This window comes from Papio anubis, chromosome 12 (assembly GCF_008728515.1).
Source record: "Papio anubis isolate 15944 chromosome 12, Panubis1.0, whole genome shotgun sequence".
Taxonomy (NCBI): domain Eukaryota; kingdom Metazoa; phylum Chordata; class Mammalia; order Primates; family Cercopithecidae; genus Papio; species Papio anubis.
Genome location: NC_044987.1, coordinates 76434640 through 76448835, shown reverse-complemented (window position 1 = coordinate 76448835; position 14196 = coordinate 76434640). Strand labels below are relative to the sequence as shown.

General features: G+C 37.8%; 1 protein-coding gene across 4 annotated transcripts in view; it reads left to right on the top strand.

Moving 5' to 3' along the window:
• PIK3C2A (phosphatidylinositol-4-phosphate 3-kinase catalytic subunit type 2 alpha) overlaps positions 1–14196 on the top strand; it is a 117163-nt gene that overhangs the window by 66755 nt on the left and 36212 nt on the right. For 3 of the 4 annotated variants that reach the window (XM_021925997.2, XM_021926000.2, XM_021925998.2), the window contains 5 exons: positions 1536–1679; positions 3037–3085; positions 3174–3384; positions 5793–5915; positions 8042–8209. In XM_021925997.2, the coding sequence (XP_021781689.2) occupies positions 1536–1679; positions 3037–3085; positions 3174–3384; positions 5793–5915; positions 8042–8209 (695 nt within the window). The remainder of the gene's footprint in view (positions 1–1535; positions 1680–3036; positions 3086–3173; positions 3385–5792; positions 5916–8041; positions 8210–14196) is intronic. The other variant, XM_021925999.2, reaches the window with a different exon arrangement.

The window sequence follows — 14196 nt, the reverse complement described above, 5'->3', positions numbered from 1 at the left end:
GAAGCAAAATAAGAGAAAATCAAAGGCAGAAGGTGGGGCTTTGAAAAGATAAAGTTTGTAAATCCTTTAAAAAATGTTAGATCATGTCACTCCTTCGCTGAGAATCCTGTTTACTATCTTACTTAGTAAAATTTAAAGCCCTAATTGTAGCTTCAAGGTTCTACACAGTATGACTCACTACCTCTCTGATCTGACTTCTTATCACTTCCCTGTCTTTTTTCTCTGGTTGATTATCTGCCAGTTATGTTCCGCACTGGGGACCCTTGTGCCTGTTGTTCCCCTCTAAATGCTTTTCCCTGAGACATTTTCATGACTCAACACTTTTTTAAGGTCGGTGTCTAGCTCTAGTATCAGAAAGGAGAGCAGAAGAAGGGTGGATTTGGAACTAATAGACAATATATTGATAATTGGCACTTAAAGAGTAATGTAGGCTGGGCGCAGTGGCTCATGCATGTCATCCTAGCACTTTGGGAGGCTGAGGCGGGCGGATCACCCAAGGTCAGGAGTTTGAGACCAACCTGACCAACATGGCGAAACCCCATCTCTACTAAAAATACAAAAATTAGCCAGGCATGGTGACAGACACTTGTAATCCCAGCTACTCGGGAGGCTGAAGCAGGAGAATCACTTGAACCTGGGAGGCAGAGGTTGCAGTGAGCTAAGATCCTACCACTGCACTCTAGCCTGGGCAACAGAATGAGAGTCCATCTCAAAAAAAAAAAAAAAAAGCAAAGTAATATGAAGTAATATAGGAGAATGGCATGACCTTCAAAACTGGAAAGGGTTTTGCGTGAAGGTGAAGTAAAAGGAAGCAGGAAGTATAAGTCAAATAAGCAAAAATGAGGAGCTAGAAAACAGGCCCTGAGGACTGCAGGGTAATTGGGTATTTGAGAAAATTAGGTGGTTTCATTTCGGCTTGAAGGTGAAGGTTTATAGTAGCCAAGCCTCAAGGGTGGAAAAATTTAAATTTTAAAGGGGTGGTATAGTACTGAGTTTCAGCCCATTCTAACAGTACTTGGCATAAAAGTTTGGCGTAAATGTTTTATGAATTAATACATTATATAAGAATGTTTCTTAATGAGGTATGTACTTCTCAGGTAAACGTTGCCCAGTGTTATTAATATGTGACTGACCTCTAAAGAACTTGGTTTTGATACCAAATTTTTGCAGGAGGAAGAGAAGGATTATTTTCAATGTGGAAATTATTTCCAAATGAGAATAAGAAAAATAAAAGCTCTAGTTTTAGTGATTTGTTACTAATTTACGCTTCTACTTCTGATTCTAATGGAAAATTAATAGCAATTTGCATATGAATAATTGTGTCAGATGAAGTGAAAATTAACCAGGCCTTGCCTTTTCCTACTTTGAAATAAACTATGCAATTGAAAAGCTATCTCATTTCTTTTCTTTTTCATCACAAGAGAGTAGAGAATGTCTGTTAGGGATATCTAAGATATCTAGTTTCTGACTTCGTCTCTGGAATTGGTCCTTTAAATTTCACCTACTTATTTTTATTTTATTTTGTGTTTTTAAAGAACCAGCACCGAGCAGTAGATCAAGTAATTAAAGCTGTAAGAAAAATCTGTAGTGCTTTAGATGGTGTCGAGACTCTTGCCATTACAGAATCAGTAAAGAAGCTAAAGAGAGCAGTTAATCTTCCAAGGAGTAAAACTGCTGATGTGAGTATTTTTGGTAACTAGGATTTTATTACATGCAAATATGTACTTAAACAGGAGATTTTTGCCTTCTCCTAGACAAAATATTGTCATTTTAACTTTGGCTTTTACTTTTGGGTTGAATCACTTACTTGGTTAGGTGGGGATTCCTTGGTAAGAAGTTGGGTTGCCTTGGAAGAGCTTTATGAGAGTTGACATTCAACAGGTGGATGTCAAACTGTGAACCCTTTGTGTATAGAGGAGGACCTCTGGCATAAATGAGTTGGTTTGGGGTTTAAGGATAGGTATTGAGCTTGCAAGACCTGGAGGACAGTAACTCTCACTTCTCCCTTGGGGTGGAAGCGTCCTGATTATTAGTGGGGGAAGTTCTACTTTGGCTAATACTCTCCCTGTTGAAAAGACCAAGGGCCTCAGCTATAATGCCTCAGAAGCAGCCAATTTAGGGGCCTTGCCTTTAGATTATACTGTTGGTTTTAATAAAAGCTGTCCCTCATGGTATTTCCCAGGAGATTTAATTAACTTGCTTCATAGGGACATTTTATCTTTAATTGCAAGGATGAAAGAAGGGGTGCATCTCACAGGCCACAATAAATATAAAGGATAGAAAAGTTATGTTGATGGTGTGCCCCTCGATATCTAGAAGATAACATAGTCCATGCATTCTCAGACAGATCGTGTCCGTATGGTATGTAGCAATGCGGGTTTCTTTTTTTCTACTTTTTTATTTGCTTCTTTTTAGAAACTTATACATATACACACACACACATATATACATATATATACACATATATATGTGTATATATATTTATACACACACACACATATATACACACACACACATACATGAAATTACTTGGAGGTGATCAACTACCATGGACCTAATTTTGTCTAAGGCTTCTATTTATTTTACCCATTTGCTGGATAAAGGAGCAGACAGCAGATGGGGGGGGAGTCAGTTTAGATATATATAAGCACTTTTTTGGGTCACCAGCCAAGTGGTAATAAATAGAGATCTAGATTTTTTTCTTTAAGGATATTCTTATGTTGTTTTAGAGCTACTAATGGAAAATAAAATACTGCACTTATCACTTCTAGATTTCAAATTAATATTAACCAAGCAGCTTTTGTTGTGTTTCAGTGATATTTTACAGTAGTTTTTAGTGATTCTGATTTTCTTAATACTAAAAATAATCTTGGTTTGTGGTTTTCCCTTTCTTTTTGCATTATTTATTTATTGTTTTATTAATTCTGTAGATACTTGGGAGGTTTCCCCTGGAAAAAGTTTCTTCGACATAGTATTTGACATTTTATATTATGTCATAGGCAATTTTCTGACTATTGTGTGTGTGTGCCTGTGTAGGTGACTTCTTTGTTTGGAGAAGAAGACACTAGCAAGAAGTCAACTAGGGGTATGTGTTTAAATCTTTAAATTTTAGCAATAATCATCACCTTTTCAGAGAATCTATTAAATTTTTCTTTTTTTTTTTTTAAATCTAGGCTCACTTAATCCTGAAAATCCTGTTCAAGTAAGCATAAACCAATTAACTGCAGCAATTTATGATCTTCTCAGACTCCATGCAAATTCTGGTAGGAGTCCTACAGACCGTGCCCAAAGTAGCAAGAGTGCCAAGGAAGCATGGACTACAACAGAGCAGCTCCAGTTTACTATTTTTGCTGCTCATGGAATTTCAAGTAATTGGGTATCAAAGTAAGTAACTATTTAAACAGCCGGGCATGGTGGCTTGCACCTGTAATCCCCGTGCTTTGTGAGGCCACAGTGGGAGGATTGCTTGAGCCAAAGCATTGGAGACCAGCCTGGGCAATGTAGCGAGACCTCATCTCTACTAAAAAGAATTCTTAAAAAATTAGCTGGCCAGGCACAGTGGCTTATGCCTGTAATCTCAGCACTTTGGGAGGCTGAGGCAGGTGAATCACCTGAGGTCAGGAGTTTGAGACCAGCCTGACAAACATGGAGAAACCCTGTCTCTACTAAAAATACAAAATTAGCTGGGTGTGGTGGCATGTGCCTGTAATCCCAGCTACTTGGGAGGCTAAGGCAGGAGAATCGCTTGAACCCAGGAGGTGGAGGTTGCGGTGAGCCGAGATTGCACCATTGCACTCCAGCCTTGGCAACAAGAGGTAAATCCATCTAAAAAAAAGAAATAGCCAGTGGTGGTGTGCACCTGTAGTCCCAGCTACTCAGAAGGCTGAGGCAGGAGTATTGCTCGAGCCAGGAGATGAAGACTGCAGTGCGCTATGATCATGCCACTGCACTCCAGCCTGGGTGACAGAGCAAGACCCTGTCTCAAAAAAATAAAAATAAAACATAAAAGAAAATACGTGCAGCTTTATCTGGCAGCTATTCTGATCTTGTAAAATGTCAGCAACCACTGTTATCTTGGTGTTTAAATGACTAACCTTTGTGATTTTCTTAAAAATTACAGAGGTGTTTGAAGCACTTCCAGTAAAGAAAATGTAATTCTTGCATGCCAAAAGCAGGAAAATATAGCAGGAAAACAGAGCAATTGTAAATTAATAAATATAGGCAGTTTAAGACAGGTGTTCGTTCATTCTTTTTTTTTTTTTTGGAAATGGAGTCTTGCATTGTTGCTCCCTGCAACCTCTGCTTCCAGGGTTCAAGCAATTCTTGTATCTCAGCCCCCTGAGTAGCTAGGATTACAGGTACGTACCATCATGCCAGGCTAATTTTTGTATTTTTAGTAGAGATGAGATTTCACCTTGTTGGCCAGGCTGGTCTCAAACTCCTGACCTCAAGTGATCTGCCCACCTCAGCCTCCCAAAGTTCTGGGATTACAGGCGTGAGCCACCACACCTGGCCACCAGTTTTAGTGTATTTGAAAATCAATGTATGAACTGAAAAGTCAGAAATATTTTTAGTGAAATAGTTTTATAGTAGCTTAATGCTGTAAAAAAGTCTACTGAAGAAATATCAAACAAGTTTTGCTTAAACTGGGCTTTAGATTAAAATATAGTAATTTAGTGACTTAAATGTGGTGTTTTAATTTATTCAATAAATATTTATTGAGCACCATCTGTGGGCAGTATTCTTAGTACCGGGGATTCGGTAGTACAAGGCAGCAAAAAACCTGTACTCTTCTGGAACTTGCATTTAAATGGATATTGACGGTATCTGGAGGTATTTCATTACAGGGATAATAATCTCCACATTCTCCATAGGCACACGCACACACACACACACACATTTGTACATAGACATGCACAAATATACATAGGGACACTAATGAGGTGAACAAATACTCGGTAGAAGACAATACAGAAAACAGTGATAAAGATAGAAAGTAAGTGAATAAAATGCTGACGTAAATAGGAGTAAATGGAATAAAGTTGAGAAAAATAACCAAGTAGTTAGCTTAGGGTTATTGTGTGAACCAATAAAATTTGATTTGAAATAAATTTAGAATGATAAATAAATTGTATATATGAACAAAGTGGTTAACATGTAAGGCTAGCAGTAAGTTAGATTAAGTAAAATACAATTTTATTGAATCTAAGACTCCTGCTTTACAAGATTACCTGACTGTATCCAACCAGCTGTGTACTTGGCAATTAGTGGCTGAGTCACTGCAATCTAATGAGAGAATACAATAGCATCTGTCCCCATAAATGGAAGACTCCCAATAGACTAGGAAGATTGGCTTAATGCAAGTCAGGCACATGCTTAGCTGACTATTTCAGTAGCTTAGCAAAGGAAAATGCACCAAGGGAAGGTAATGTTTGTACTCTTTCTACCTAGAAATGAATAAATACATTATTCAGTGTCGTTCAACTAAAATCTGAAGCTAATAACTAACTGGGCACAAAATTAAATTGTCCAGCTGGTGTTATTATGACCATGCTTTAAACTGGGACCTAGGAACATACATTCCCCTTTTTATCCCCTTTACCAAACCTCTTTTCTATTTTCATAGAATTTGCAGTGGTCGAATTTCAGATGGATTTCTAAAAATTCAAGTGAAAGGTGACCAGATTATTTCAGATATTAGTCTCTTTGGAGGAAGAACTGCTAATGTATTTGTATTAGTTAACTAATTTGTATTGTCAAGATAGAAATCAAGTTAAACTTTCTTTTCTCAGTTATGAAAAATACTACTTGATATGTTCACTGTCTCACAATGGAAAGGATCTTTTTAAACCTATTCAATCAAAGAAGGTTGGCACTTACAAGAATTTCTTCTATCTTATTAAATGGGATGAACTGTAAGTGAAATTTCTGGCTTTTTATTCTTTCGGTGTGTCCTGTTATCCTAACTTTAATTTTTATTGTAATTTTCATTGAAATTCATTAACTTCTTACTTATGTCTTAAGATCTCTTCTAGATATGATTTTGTAGAACAGACTGAAATTCTCATTAAAAAATATGAAATATCCTTTTAAGCCTTCATATTATTAAATTGCAAAAACATATCATTCTTTTTAGACTTTGTCAAATTAAAGATATAAATTTATAGTTATAGAAAGGAAGGAAAGTTATAGAAAGGAATAAAAGTTCTAGAAAGACAGTATTTTATAGCATTGCTTCAGTATTTATTCTGTAACACTATATAACAATTCTGGCTCTTAGATTAATCAACACTTAACCAAAAAAGTTATTTTTATTTATTCATTTTTTTTTGAGATGAGTTTTGCCCTTGTTGCCCAGGTTAGAGTGCAGTGGTGCAATCTCAGCTCACTGCAAGCTCTGCCTCCCGGGTTCAAGCAATTCTCCTGTCTCAACCTGCTGAGTAGCTGGGATTACAGGCATGTGCCACCACGCCTGGCTAATTTTTTGTATTTTTAGTAGAGTTGGGGTTTCACCATGTTGGCCAGGCTGGTGTTGAACTCCTGACCTCAGGTGATCCGCCCACCTCAGCCCCCCAAAGTACAGGGATTACAGACGTGAGCCACCGCGTCCAGCCGAGAACAGTTATCTTAAATCCATGTACAAGATGATGTTTTGTACTATTTATGTTTTTTAAATAGTGTTTTTCTTTTTTTTTTTTCTTTTTGAGATGGAGTCTTACTCTGTCACCCAGGCTGGAGTTCAGTGGCACGATCTCAGCCCACTGTAACCTTAGCTTCCCGGGTTCAAGCGATTCTCCTGCCTCAGCCTCCCAAGTAGCTGAGATTACAGGTGTGTGCCACCATGCCTGGCTAATTTTTTTTGTATTTTTAGTAGAGAAGGGGTTTTGCCTTGTTGGCCAGGCTAGTCTTGAACTCCTGACCTCAGGTGATCCGCCCACCTTGGCCTCCCAAAGTGCTGGGATTACAGGTGTGAGCCACTGTGCCCGGCCTAAAATAGTGTTTTTAAACTAAGGGAACTCTCATTATTTAGGCAGATAGACAGTTGCAGAACTTTTTACTATTTGTTCCACATTTATTAAATGTTTTCCTATTGTCATATTTTCTTTTATATTATAAAATAATACATGTCTGTGAAAGCAATCAAATAACACAAAAATGCATATAAGTAGAAAGTGTCACTCTGTTTTCAACATTTGCTATCTCAGAGTGCCTGCTCTTGACTTCAAGTGTTCTTTCAGACTTAAAAAAAATAATGCATTGGTAAACATATGTCTGTTGGTGTATATACTTTTTTTTTTCATGGGAAAGAAGAGAGGGAGGAAAGGAAGGAGGAAGGAAAGCTGTTTGTGTATATACTTATTATATATGTTTGTGTGCATTCTTATATCCCAAAACAGAAATTCTCATAAACATTCATCTGGTTTTTCCAAAAGGAAGTAAAAATGACTAATATTATTTTGCCTGGAAATTAACACTAGAAATCTCAAAGGCATCTGCAAGTCTTTAAAGAAAGAAATGTTATATTTTGAAATTTTATACTGTTAATAAAATTTGTTTATTTAAAATTTTTAATAGGACAAGTTAGCCAGACTTCTGTTTAGCTAAAGTTTACTCAGTATTAAAGATTATTTGAGGCTGGTGTGGTGGCTCACACCTGTAATCCTAGCACTTTGGGAGGCCGAGTGGATGACCTGAGGTCAGGAGTTTGAGACCAGCCTGGCCAGCGTGGTGAAACCCCGTCTCTACTAAAAATACAAAAATTAGCCAGGCGTAGTGGCGGGTGCCTATAATCCCAGCTACTCAAGAGTCGGAGGCAGGAGATCACTTGAACCCAGGAGGCAGGGGTTGCCGTCAGCCAAGATCGTGCCATTGCACTCCAGCCTGGGCAACAGAGCAAAAACGCCGTCTCAATAAAATAAAAATACCAAAATAAACATTATTTGAAAGGTTAAATACAATACCTAAAATTGTCAGTCTCGTTAAAGTGTTAAATTTCACATTCAATCTAATTTGTTCTATTAATACATTTTTCCCCCCATAGAATCATTTTTCCCATCCAGATATCACAATTGCCATTAGAATCACTTCTTCACCTTACTCTTTTTGGAATTTTAAATCAGAGCAGTGGAAGTTCCCCTGATTCTAATAAGCAGAGAAAGGGACCAGAAGCTTTGGGCAAAGTTTCTTTACCTCTTTTTGACTTTAAACGGTAAGTATTACTGAGTTGTAATGATGAGTCACTATGGACACATCTGCACATCAGAATTGGCTAGATGACAAGGAGGTGAGGGGAGGAACATAGATGAGTGAATGAGCCTCTTCAGTTTTTCTAATGTGATAAAAGGAGATCAGTTCAGAGACACGGATTAGAGGAAATAAAAGTTAATCTGCTGTAGTCTGAACATATCTGACTAGGTATGCACAGCTTTGTTTGCCACTCACTGTTCCATGGAGAAAAGCAGCAGCCAATGACTGTCATTTATATAAAGCACTATATTGTTGACATAATACCACAGTCTTATAAATTCCGTTGATACTAACCAAAGAACTTGGTTTTCCCTTTTCCTGTTTCTTTCCTACTCTTCTCCAGTTTCAGAGAATCTATAGGTGTACATTATTCCCTTCCTTAATTCTCTTTAGTAATCTATCCCTTACTGCCAAATGTCCCTAGTCTTTAATTGCCATACATCCCACAAGTATGCAAAACTCTATTAGGGATTCTTTCCCTTATCTTTAGGGGTAAAGGAATTTCTTTTGAGCTTGGTGTCTGTTAATAGCCACTGGGATAGCATAATCTATCTGGCCTTTTAGCTGAATATTTTAATTATGTTTTAAGGAATAATGTTTCATGAGATGATCAAGAGTTTTCCAAAGGAAAAAAAAAATTGGGTAAGTTTGGGATATGTTACATTCAGCACATGGGTGCATTCTGGAGAATAGATGATGCACACTGGCATATTAAAGCATCTCTAGGCAGGGCTCCGTGGCTCATGCTTGTAACCCCAGCAATTTGGGTGTCCGAGGTAGGCAGATCACTTGAGGTCAGGAGTTTGAGACCAGCCTGGCCAACATCGTGAAATCCCATCTCTGCCAAAAATATAAAAATTAGCTAGGTGGGCCTAGAGGCACACCCCTATAATCCCAGCTACTCTGTAGGCTGAGGCATAAGAATCACTTGAACCCAGAGGCAGAGGTTTCAGTGAGCCCCTCCCCTCCTGCCGCAAAAAAAAAAAAAAATCTCTAAAGTTCTAAAAGAAAAATTTTTAAAAAAGGAGAAAAAAGCATCCCTAAAGCTTTGTAGTCAAGAAGCCTATTTAACTGCGTCTTATGACAATATATTTACTATAATAACAAACACTTATATAGCACTTACTATATGCTAGGTATTCATCTGAGTGCTACACAGGTATCCTTGTATTTCTCACAACTGCTCTATGAAATAAGTGGTGTTCTTATCCCTTTTTACAGGGGGGGATATCAAAGTACAGAGATTAAGTGACTTTCCCCAGGGCACTTAGCTAACACGTGGTAGAATTGGGATTTGAACCAGGCAATTTAGCTATAGGGTCTACATTCTTAACTATTACCCTATATTAACATACTCAAACTTAGTTGATACCATGACACTTTTTTGTTGTTCTAGAATATATCTTTTGAAACCCTGTGTTCCAAGGGAACCATTTGGGAAATGGTTTAATAATAAATCTATTTAACTTAAGATAAAACAAATACTGAGAATGAAAATTTCTGCTACTCTAATACTTTTTCTTCTTAAATGGCAAATACCCCATTTGATTTGCCAGTAATCATCTGTTGACAATAATAGGATGTTCAAAACACTGACTTTACAAATTTGTTCTTGATGTGTTCCCATGTGCTTAAAAATAACATTTATTGGCTGGGCACAGTGGCTCACACCTGTAATCCCAGCATTTTGGGAGTCTCAGGTGGGTGGATCACTTGAGGTCAGGAGTTCGAGACCAGCCTGGCCAACATGGGGAAACCCCATCTCTACTAAAAATACAAAAATTAGCCTGATGTGGTGGCGCACGTCTGTAATCCCAGCTACTTGGGTTGCTGAGGCAAGAGAATAGCTTGAGCCTGGGAGGCAGAGGTTGCTGTGAGTCAAGACTGTGCCACTGGACTCCAGCCTGGGTGACAGAGCAACACTCCATCTCCAAAAGAAAAAAAAACCACACATTTATTTAAAAAATATTTTTCTTTCTTTTAATCACTTCCCCCATATTCGAGGAGGCAGTATAAGATTTTTTGTTCTCTACATTTTGGTGGGTTCAGATTTTAATATCTGACATAATTTTGAACTACCAAAGGCTAAAGAAAGGCAGTTGAAGGGATTACTATTAATAGTGTGTATTAGGAACCTTTTGCTAAATATAATACATTACTACTCTAAAATAGAATATGCTGATAATACTGTGAAGAATTGTGTTCTCCACTGTCTGATAAATTAGTGTCAGAGAGCAGTTATGTGAAAGTTAAATATAATTTCATCATTATCATTAATTTTTATAAATAAATTCTGAAAACCTTCCTGCTCTTGAAAGCACCAGGAGTCTTTGCATAATTAGAGAACTATCTACATTTTGCCACTTTTATTGTCTAGTAATAAATGGTTTTGTTAGATAAATGATATAATATTCTTTCATAATTCAGGAGACTGTCAAGCGAAGGGCAGTTGACTTCTGCTAGACATTTAAATACTTTGCATCCAACACTCTGCTGTTAAAATAGTGAATAGATTGTATTAAGCTTGAGACTGCCAAGTAGTGCAGGCGACCTAGGTAATGTTAGGACTTCGCATTCAAGGAATACTCAGAAATTAAGAGAGAAGATGATTAAGAGAGATGATGATTATTATTATACTTTGTTTCTCTACATTAGCACGTTTCTCTACATTAGTACATGTAGAGAAACAAAGTGTATAATATAGTCGAGTTAACCACTGTGTTATAATGATTAGTAATCCTAGTCTTGAAATTCTTTATTTCTGTTGAAGGTACAATCTTATATGACCTAGTGGTCACTATTATTGAAGCCAAATGACTCAAAGGCATTTCATGCAGCCTTAATAACAAATGAGTTCTTTTTTAAAAAACTTTTCTTTTCTTTTTTTTTTTTTGAGATGGAGTCTCACTATGTTCCTCAGGCTGGTCTCAAACTCCTGGCCTCAAGTGATCTATCTTCCCACCATCTGATCCCAGATTATAGGCGTGAGCTACCATGTCCAGCACAAATGAGTTCTTAACTAATTTTTCTGAAAACTGGCATATAAACAGAATTAAGCGGTTAACCCGTCTTTCCTTTACAGTTGTTTCGGAGGGTTACCAAATAATTTATGTAGCGAAGTTTTTTTTGTTCTTGTTTTTGTTTTTTGAGATGGAGTCTCACTCTGTCACTCAGGCTGGAGTGCAGTGGCATGATCTCGGCTCACTGCAACCTCTGCCTCCTGGGTTCAAGTGATTCTCATGCCTCAGCCTCCAGAGTAACTGAGATTACAGGTGTGTGCTATCACGCCTGGCTAATTTTTGTATTTTGGGTAGAGACAGGGTTTTGCCATGTTGGCCAGGTTGGTCACAAACTCTTGGCCTCGAGTGATCCACCTTCCTCGGCCTCCCAAGTGCTGGGATTACAGGCGTGAGCCACCGCGCCTAGCAGTAATTGATATGACAACTTTTTTTTATAGAAAATCTTTAGCCTGTTATGGTGGCTGAGGCCTGTAATCCCAACACTTTGGGAAGCCGAGGCGGGAGTTTGAGACAACTCTAGCCAATATGACGAAACCCTGTCTGTACTAAAAATACAAAAAAGTTAGCCAGGTATGGTGGCTCGTGACTGTAGTCCCAGCTACTTGGGAGGCTGAGACAGGAGAGTTGCTTGAACCCGGGAGACGGAGGTTGCAGTGAGCCAAGATTGCGCCACTATACTCCAGCCTGGGTGACAGAGCAAGACTCCCTCTCAAAAAAAAAAAAAAGAAAAAAAGAAAATCTTTAGATAATAGATGCAGAAGGAATGATAGATCTAGAATATTATAATTTTGCAACCCATGCTGAAATAATAGATTTTGGCTAGGGTTTCTCAATCTTGGCAATATTGACATTTCAGGCCAAATAATTTTTCGTTGTGGAAGACTGTTTTGTGCATTGTAGGATGTTCAGCGGCATCCCTAGATTCTACCCACTAAATGCCAGTTGTCCCCCTCAGTTTACAACCAAAATTATTTGCAAATTACCAAATGTCTGCTGGAAGGAAAATCACTCCCAATTGAGAACTGTTGATCTAAGCAGTGATCATCAGTACCGCCTTTTTTGTTTTAAAACCTTACAGTCTGAAAATGCCTTCCTGAAACCATTACATAGTTTTTCTGCAACTTCATAATTGATGGCTTAAACTGATAGCACTTGAACTAAACTGATCAATAGTAACATCACAGAGAGATAACACAAACAATGTGTACCTTTTAATTTGATAGGATAAGAAGTGGTATACAATACCAACTGCGAAATAGTAAGTGTTCTTGCCAAAGAACTAAATCTGAATCAAATCAGGCCTCTAGGTCTAACTTCTTCTGTGTGGAAAATACAGGAGGACATGTTAAATGACACCGGAGGAGTATAACCAGCAAAATTCAGGATATAGAAAATTCTACAGAACAAAAGGCCTGGTATCATCAACAAATAAATAGCAAGTGGAGAAAAAAAGAGAAGGAGACTAAACAAGAGTTAACGAACTTTTTCTGTAAAGGGTGCCAGATAAAAGTAGTTTAGGCTTTGCAGACCTTATAGACTCTTGTCACAAATGCAAAAGCAGTCATAGACAGTACATAAACTAATGAGCATGGCTGTGTCTGGTAAAAGTTTACTTACAAAGCCAGGTGTAAAGGCCAGTTTACACGTGGCTATAAATAAACTTTGCAAAGGCAGGTTGGAGTTTGCTGACCCTGAATTAAAAGATGTTTAAAAAGACATCCAAATGTATTGTGCCACTGTACTCCACTCTGGGCGACAGAGCAAGACTCCGTCTCAAAAAAAAAAAAAAAGAGAGACATCCAAATGCAAGTGTTAGGCCTTGCTTGGATCTTGTTTTAAGCAAATCAACTGTTTTTTAAAAACATCATTTATGGGACAATCAGGGAAATTTGAATAGTGACTAGGTATTTTATGGTCTTAAGTAATTATTGTTAATTCTTTTAGGAGGGATAATGGTATTGTACTTATTACAGGAAACTTTATTTTTTAGCGATATGTAACAGTATTTATAGATGAAATAATATCAGGATTTACCTTAAGTCTAGTTGGAAGTAAGGGTGGTTCTTAGACATAACGGACTATAGCCCGGTGTGGTGGCTCACACTTGTAATTCCAGCAGCTCAGGAGTTCAAGGCTGCAGTGAGCTGTGATCACACCACTGCATTCCAAGCAGGGCGGCAGAGTGAGACCCTGTCCCCATATATATGAGATGGATTACAATGTATCAAAGATTCAAAGCCTGTTTGTCAAGAGAAAATCTTAAAACTGGAGTCTAGTTTTGGTAAAGATATTTGCTGTTTGAATAAAATGAACAAATATTTGACAAACTTTATAGTTTTCTGCTTTTGTATATCTTATGTTGTTTTTCAGAAATTTCATCTGTGTAAAGATATGTCAATATCTTTGAAAGAATGTTTTGATTGAGTAGGCCACAAATTAGTAGTCTAGGGCAGGGGTCAGCATACTTGAGCCCATTGCTTCTTTTTATAGATACAAATACAGTTTGTTAGAGCATAGCATGCATATACATTTATGTGTTGTTCATGGCAAATTTGAACTACAACAGCAGAATTTAGTCTTGCAGCAGAGACTGTATGGTCCACAAAGCCCAAAATATTTACTCTCTGGCTCTTTATAGAAAAAGTTGGCAGACCCCTAGTCTAGAAACAGATAAAACTTCTCATATCTGGCCAGGTGTGATGGTTCATGCCTGTAATCCCAGAACTTTGGGAGGCTGGGGCAGGCAGATCACATGAGCCTTAGGAGTTCAAAATGAGCTTGGGCAACATAGTGAAACCCCTTCTCTACAAAAAAAAAAAACAAAAAACAAGAATTAGCTGAGCATGGTGGCATGTGCCTGTAGTCCTAGCTACTTGGGAGGCTGCGGTGGAAGAATCATCTGAGCCCAGGGAGGTCAAGGCTGCACTGA